Here is an 8,133-nt window from a genome sequence, read left to right on the forward strand (position 1 = left end):
TGCTACAGAAGTACACGTAGGAGAAAATTGCAATGCTACACCAAACACTCATTTATCCAGACATGATGACGTTGAGTATGTATGTAGTGAAAATAACGGCTTTAATTTTATGCCTCTATCAGGTGTAAAGAAACGGCAGTTGTGTGAGTCATTTGGAATATTTTGTTCATTTGTTGACAACTCAGAAAACGTGGCGGCTGAGATATTAAACATGGAAAAGCCAGTTGAGGTGAAAGACATAGATCAGGATGGAAATTGTTTGTTTAAGGCAATTTCATTTAGTTTGACTGAATCTCAAGACTTTCACATGGTAATTCGCTCAGCAGTTTGTCATCATTTACTTCAGAACCAGTTCTGTTTTAAACCATTTTTAAGACATGAAGAAACATCTGTTGAGAACCATATTTCAAACACACATATGAATGAAAATGGAAAATGGGCAACTGAAATAGAAATTTTGGGACTTTCTCATTTGCTGAAGACGGATATCTATACATATTCAGACAATCGGTGGGTTCTTTTTTCTGGGCGAATGGTCGATCAAGATTTAGATATTGGTCAATCGGGGTCTATTTATTTGCACCATAAAAATCAGAATCATTATGATGTTGTGACAATGGTGTCGAGTAGTTCAACTAATTTGCAGCACCAACATTTGGCACCAAATTTTGAGGTTAAATATAACAAAAGGTTAAGCAATCGAGAAAGAATGAGAGCAAAACGCAACATATTCAATAAAATGCAAAGTGAAGATTTGCTTGCTAAGAAAAAAGTGCGGTACATTAATGATGAGACCTTTAGGTCAAAGGTTAAAGAAACCAGTAAAGAAAGGTATCTGAATGACGAACATTACAAGACAAATTTAAAACAAAAGAGTGTGCAAAAATATGCACTGGACCCTGAGCATAGAATGACTGTGAAGCAAAAAAGTATTGCAAAGTACCAGACAAATGAGTCGCACAGAGAGGACGTGAAGAGCAGAAGCAAAATTAAGTATAGAGCTGATATTACACACAAAGAGAAAGTGAAACGTATGAGTACACAAAAGTACAAATTAGATGACATGCACAAAGAAAAAGTTAAAAGACAAAGTGCAGAAAAGTACAAAGTGGATGAGATTCGTAGACGAAATGTCAAAAACAGAAGTACAGAAAAGTATAAGTCAGATGAGATGCATAGAGAAAATGTCAAGAGCAGAAGTACAGAAAAGTACAAGTCAGATGAGATGCATAGAGAAAATGTCAAGAGCAGAAGTACAGAAAAGTACAAGTCAGATGAGATGCATAGACAAAATGTCAAGAACAGAAGTACAGAAAAGTACAAGTCAGATGAGATGCATAGACAAAATGTCAAGAACAGAAGTACAGAAAAGTACAAGTTAGATGAGTTGCATAAACAAAATGTGAAAAAAAGAAGTACAGAAAAATACAAATTAGATGAAGACCACAGAAAAAAAGTTAAAGTTGCAAGCAAAGCGAGTTATCATCTGAGTTCAGAGGCTAAAAGACTTAAAAAAGATAAAGTTTCAAAGAAAAGACAAGAACGGAGGGAAAAGTTAAAAGGTGAAGGCGAGGTAGTGAATTTCTTTAGAAACATGATCAAACAAGGACCAGAGTACACATGTTGTTGTTGTCATCGTTTGCTGTTTGAAAACCAAGTTCGTGGATGTACACATGAAATGTATACAATGAACCATCAGGCAAGAAATGTGGCAGATCTGTGTATAGGTGACAAATATGTTCACCAGTGTGGTGCGTCTTGTACAGACTATTGTCCGAGGTCTACTATGTGGGTGTGTTTTACATGTCACAGAAAAATCATGAGTGGGAAAATACCACAAGAAGCTGCAATTAATAAGATGTCACTTGAGGAAATTCCACTAGAGCTCAGCGATTTGAATTCCTTAGAGCAACACCTCATTGCTTTACACATCCCTTTTATGAAAGTCATGTCTCTTCCACAAGGTGGTCAAAGAAATGTGCACGGACCTGTAGTGTGCGTTCCGTCAAACATAAAGAAAACAACCAGTTTACCACTGAACAATGATGAGAATCTGTTACTGAGGGTGAAACTCAAACGCAAACTATCCTACAAAGGCTATTTCGAATACCAGTTCGTAAATCCACGACATATTAAAGCTGCTCTTGAATTTTTGAAAGAAAACAATAAATGGTACCAAGACGTTTCCATAAACAGCAATTGGACTGAGAATGACGATCACTGTTTGATAAGCGATACTATTGATAATAATGAGAGCAATCAGGAAATGCCAGAAATAGAGATAAATCACAACCAGGAAGTCGCAACTGATACATGCTTACAGCCTGTCGACATAGCGCAAGAAGTCCTTGATCATTACTTTGATGATGTCTTTAATATTGCACCAGGCGAAGGACAAAACCCGGTTAGGATGTTACAAGAAAAAGGAAATGAAGCAAAGTCATTCCCACATTTATTTCCATCTGGCAGATTCACATGGAATGAAGATAGGGATGAAAGGATAACACTATCTAGATATTTCAACAACAGACTTATGAATACAGACAATAGATTCGCAAAGGACACGAATTACATTTTCTTTGCACAATTTATGTCAGAATTAAAGCAGGTGATAGAGAAAACACAGATATCAATACGAAAGTCCTTGTCCAAAGGTAGCGATGGCAAATTGGTGACATCAGACATGCTACAAGATCCAAACATTCTCTCGAAATTAATCAAAAATGACGAAGCCTTGCGATTCATGCAGCCAATAAGAGGAACACCTGCGTATTGGTCTACAACACAGAAAGATCTTTTTGCAATGCTGCGACAGTTAGGAATACCAACATGGTTTTGTTCTTTTTCGGCTGCTGAATTCAGATGGAATGAAATAGTGGGTTGCATTTTACACCATGAGCATGACAATCGAAATCCTTCTGATTTAGACTGGTCTGAAAAGAGTGAAATTCTTAGAAGAAATCCGGTCACTGTTGCCAGGATGTTTGAACACAGATTTCATGTATTCCAAAGAGAAGTCATTCTGTCACCGGCCAATCCCATAGGAAATGTTGTTGACTACTTTATAAGAGTTGAATTCCAACAAAGGGGTTCCCCACATATGCATTGCTTATACTGGGTTGAAGACGCGCCAAAATTTGGGGAAGATTCAGAGAAACATGTTTGTGACTTCATTGACAAGTATGTGTCATGTTCCCTTCCATCCGAAGATGATGAACAAGATCTAAGACAGGCTGTGTTAAGTGTTCAACAACATAGCAAAAATCATTCTAAATCATGTCGAAAAAAGGGAACAGAATGCAGGTTCAACTTTCCAAGACCGCCATCAGAGAGAACTTTTATCGCTGAACAATGTGAAGAAGATGCAGAGACTCTTCAAACCAACATGCAGATGAACACGTCACAAGCTAAGGATACTTTACTTAAAGTGTGGAATAAAGTTCTTGATGACAATAGCGAAACTCAAACAACTGAAGAGATATTTGCAGATTTATCTTTGTCGCAAGAGGATTATGAGAAAGCACATAGAGTACTTACATCAAGAACAACAACTATTTTAAAAAGAGACCCAAAGGAAATGTGGACAAATCAATACAACGAATGTCTCCTCAAATGCTGGGATGCCAACATGGACATTCAGTATGTTCTTGACCCATTCAGTTGTATTGTGTACATTATTTCTTACATCTCCAAAGCAGAACGAGAAATGGGCATGTTATTAAAACAAACAAAAATTGAGGCAACTGAAGGAAATCTGAGTGCAAAGCAAACTATGAAGAAAATAGGATCAGCTTATTTAAACCACCGAGAAGTCAGTGCACAAGAGGCTGTGTACAGAGTATGCAATTTAAAAATGAAAGAGTGCTCAAGGAAAGTAGTGTTTATTCCTGTTGGGGAAAATCCAACACGCTTAAGCAAACCGCTTTCGCAGTTGAACAGAAAACGAAAACCACAATCGGACCAATGTGAAGGCGATGACGATGAGGAAGACATTTGGATGACGAATATTGTAGAAAGATATGAGAATCGCCCACAGACTGACTATTTTAATCAGATGTGTCTTGCAGAGTTCTGCTCTGAGTTCAGAGTACTTGCAAAATCTCAAGTTCCACAGGGTGAAAAGGAAGGAGTATATGAATTGCGAAATGGAAAAGGTTACATACAGAAAAGAACAAGAGGTAAACCAGCTGTCATAAGATACCCACGGTTCAATGCTGAAAGTGCGCCTGAGAAGTATTTTCAATCAATACTTCAGCTGTTTTTGCCTTATATTAATCAAAGGCAACTAAAACCACCTGGTTTTGATCTATATGAGTCATTCTATAGCAATGGGTTTGTCAGAGTAGATACTGATTTGCAAGCAGTGAAGGATGTTGTGAATGAGCATCGAAATCAGTTTTCTAAAGACGAGGAAGCAATTGAAAATGCTGCAGAAATATTTGAAATGATTGGTGAGCCTGAAGATGCATGGGCAAGTCTTTGTCCCGAAACTGAAATGAAGCGTGAAGAGTGTTTAATTCAGAAATCAATATTGGACTCGGAAGACACCCAACTAAAGGAAGTAACTGAAGAAGTTGAAAGAGAAGATTCTTCAGATGTTATATATCACATCAGGGAGGCTTCGAATTCAAGACAAGAGATGCTTCCTTTACTGCAAAGCTTAAATGATAAGCAGAAAGAGGTCTTTTATTCAGTGCGCGAATGGTGTCTGAAGAAAATATCACAAGAAAATCCAGAACCATTGCATATTTTTATAACGGGCGGAGCTGGAACAGGGAAAAGTCACTTGATTAAAGCGATTCATTTTGAAGCCTCAAGACTTCTTGGAAAGACATTGCCCATACCCAACGCCATATCAATTCTTCTAACTGCTTTCACAGGAACGGCTGCCTTTAACATTGGAGGAAACACAATTCACCACGTTTTCTCGTTGTCTAAAGCTCTGCCCATTCCATATGAACCCCTGAAGGAACAAACTTTGAATGCAATGAGGTCCAAATTAGAAAATGTACAAATCTTGATCATAGATGAAGTATCCATGGTCTTTAAACGTCTGATGTATTACATACATGAACGACTTGTTCAAATTAAAAAATGCAAGCAACCATTTGGTGGTATTTCGGTCATTGCTGTAGGTGATTTTTACCAGCTCCCCCCTGTAAAGCAACGAAAAGACGAGAGATTGTATAAGGTAAATGACACATACCCTGTTGACTACTGGTTAGACTTCTTCAAAATCATTGAGCTGGATGAAATAATGCGTCAAAGGAAAGACGTTGAATTTGCTGCCGTTTTGAATTATTTTCGTGTTAGGACAATTGATGAGCAGATATCGAACGAAGCTTTGACAGTACTGCGAGATTGCATCAGAGAAGGTCCAGACGATGCGTTGCACGTTTATTCTACGAACGTCGAGGTAAACGATTTTAATCTCGAAAAGTTGCAGACATGCTGTGCAAATTTTATAGAGGTAGATGCAGAGGATTACCAGAAAGACAAGGCAACAGGAAGGTTAAAATTACGCGAAAAACCATTGATCACAACCAAAACAGATGGACTGTCATCTTCTCTGCTTTTAGCTGTGAATGCAAGAGTTATGCTGACAAGAAATGTGAGTGTCGAAGATGGACTTGTAAATGGTGCAATGGGTTATATATCGCACTTTGAGTTTGGAAGAGATCACCATGTGCAGAGAAAAAACATTCAAGGAGTTGGAGTAATATTTGACAGTAAAGAAATCGGTAAAGTTCATGGAACAATGACCCAACACGGAAATCAAATTGTGATTAAAAGAATTCAGGAAGAAATCAAGGAAAAGAATACCAAAAACGTAGTTCGACACCAATTTCCACTAAAGCTGTCATGGGCATGCACAGCACACAAAGTGCAAGGAATGACAACAGATAAAGTTGTGGTCAATTTAGATCGTACTTTTGCTGCTGGTCAAGCATATGTAGCCATTAGTAGAGTGACGTCAAAAGATGGGTTATACATAGAGACCGCAGATGAAGATAAGCTTAAAAAGAAAATTTACGCTGATCCAGATGTTAAAACATCATTGAGCATCATGCAGAAATTCGTCCCAAGTGGAGTTGGTGAAATGGAGCAAATACAGACTGAAGAATGCAAAACCATCCTTTTACTTAATGTACAAAGTCTTAGAGCACATATACAGGACATTAAATCCGACAACAGACTAACGAACTCGGATCTGATATGTTTAACGGAGACGTGGCTCAAGAACCAGGAAGACTTGTCAGAATTTGAAATTCCGGGCTTCAACTTTCACAGCATTTCAAGAGGAATGTGTTATGATGAATCATCAAACACGTTTCGTAAACTAATCCAAGCCAGAGGCGGGGGAGTAGGTGTGTTTCAAAGGAAAGAGGAAAATATAAATGTTCATGAACTTCCCCTTCGGAATATTGAGGGTATGGCGTTAGAGCTTTGCAAACAGAACATCGTCATAATAGTGATATACCGACCAGGCAACATAAATGTTGGCTTTTTTCTAGATGCCCTGCATAACATTGTAATTGTTTACCAAGAACATGGATTTCAGTGTGTTGTTGTTGGAGATTTCAACGAAGATGCCAGATCGAAAGGACCTATTACGAGTTATCTACAGTCAAAAGGTTTTGAGCAAAAAGTTGAGTTTTCCACAACTGAAGGAGGGACTATTCTAGATCACATTTATGTTACTGAAGGCATGTCTGTCAAAGTTGTGAAAGTTCCTGTTTATTTCAGTTATCATGATGCTATCAAGGTGTACTTACAAGGTATTACATAGGTAATTGACCGATCAATTGTAAATTAGTGAATTGTTGTTCCATATTGTTGCTTCAGTTTTAATTTTTTTAATTCCCTATGCTGAGTTTAAAAAAAATGAACCACTATGAAGGCTAACTTTTGTAAACTGTTAGATGTAATCATATTTCAAAAAAATATTTCTATTTCAAGGCACATCCACAAGCTGTGCAGTCTGATTACATACAAATAGAAAACTCGGTACACTTTAAGCTATAGATATTGTGAAATAAAAATGTCATACATCGTGACCATTTTATATTAGCTGATGATATTGGACCAAATTACATTTCCTTCGAGTTTGTTGTTTGCAAAACTTAATCATTTTTTTTTACAATATAATACATGTATCTAGAAATATGCGCGATGACGCAAAAATACAAGATATTGTTTGCTTTTAGATATTTAAAATAGTATATTTAAGGTCAGAGCCCAGTAATTTCTTGATGGAGGAAGATATTAGTGTTCTGATTGTGGGTATCGATACAAAAATGTCCTGTTCTAGAAAGTATGACAAACAATACCCCCACTGATATTTTACGCATCGACGATAAACAATTTTGGCCTTTTACAACATTAATTTATGAGAATTACATGTGATATATAGATTTGGATAGATATAGAAATAATGACCAACTTTGCTTTTGTACTTGTTATCAACTTCCTTAAAATATGGAACTGACTTATTTTGAACAACTTTAAATCAAATTATCATATATGAAATTATAAAGTGGATCACATGAAATAGGACAGCGTCGAAGAAGTTGTTTTTTTATTTTTATTCGCGAGGCATGGGGTTGTTCGCATTTGGAACATAGAACATGGAACCATTTAAAAAGTATATCACATATAATGAAATATTCATCCTGAACAAAAATTCACACTTTAGTTTAGATATTGTTACGATTACCAATTTTGCTTAAAAAATTCATTACAAAATCTTGGATCATTTTTTAAATTTATTTGTAAACAACTTTAAAAGGATTCTGGACCCTCGTTAAAGAGACCAGCCTTTTTTCTTGTTTTCGTTGCAAAGAACTTATAATACTCTACCAATTTTTTAATATATGTTTTAACAAAATATCAACTGATAAAAAGATACACATCAAAACGTATGACATTTTTCAATGAAAATTCGTAACCAATTTTCTTGCCTAGGCGAGCTTCAAGAAATGGCGCCACTGGCACTGAACAGCTAGAGAGGATTTGTTCAAATATTTCAATTCTATACGTAATAAATCAAATGCGTAAAAAAGAATTTAAAGTGCTTTCGGAGACAACCGGAAGTTATGAAAAACAAAACAAAATAGCTAAAACACGTCTACA

The 8,133-nt window shown here is 36.5% G+C and overlaps 1 protein-coding gene across 1 annotated transcript; it reads left to right on the forward strand.

The window, feature by feature from the left end:
- The first annotated feature begins 709 nt into the window (after nucleotides 1-709).
- On the forward strand, nucleotides 710-6,790 carry LOC128192835 (uncharacterized). The gene has a single exon (XM_052865822.1). The coding sequence runs from the start codon at nucleotides 710-712 to the stop codon at nucleotides 6,788-6,790; it is 6,081 nt and encodes a 2,026-aa protein (XP_052721782.1).
- Nucleotides 6,791-8,133: the final 1,343 nt, after the last annotated feature.

The sequence above is a fragment of the Crassostrea angulata genome, chromosome 1 (genome assembly GCF_025612915.1).
Source record: "Crassostrea angulata isolate pt1a10 chromosome 1, ASM2561291v2, whole genome shotgun sequence".
NCBI classification, from domain to species: domain Eukaryota; kingdom Metazoa; phylum Mollusca; class Bivalvia; order Ostreida; family Ostreidae; genus Magallana; species Magallana angulata.

What these genes read in the sequence shown, in the direction of transcription:
- LOC128192835 (XM_052865822.1), top strand. Translation starts at nt 710, where the DNA reads ATGAGAGCAAAACGCAACATATTCAATAAAATGCAAAGTGAAGATTTG.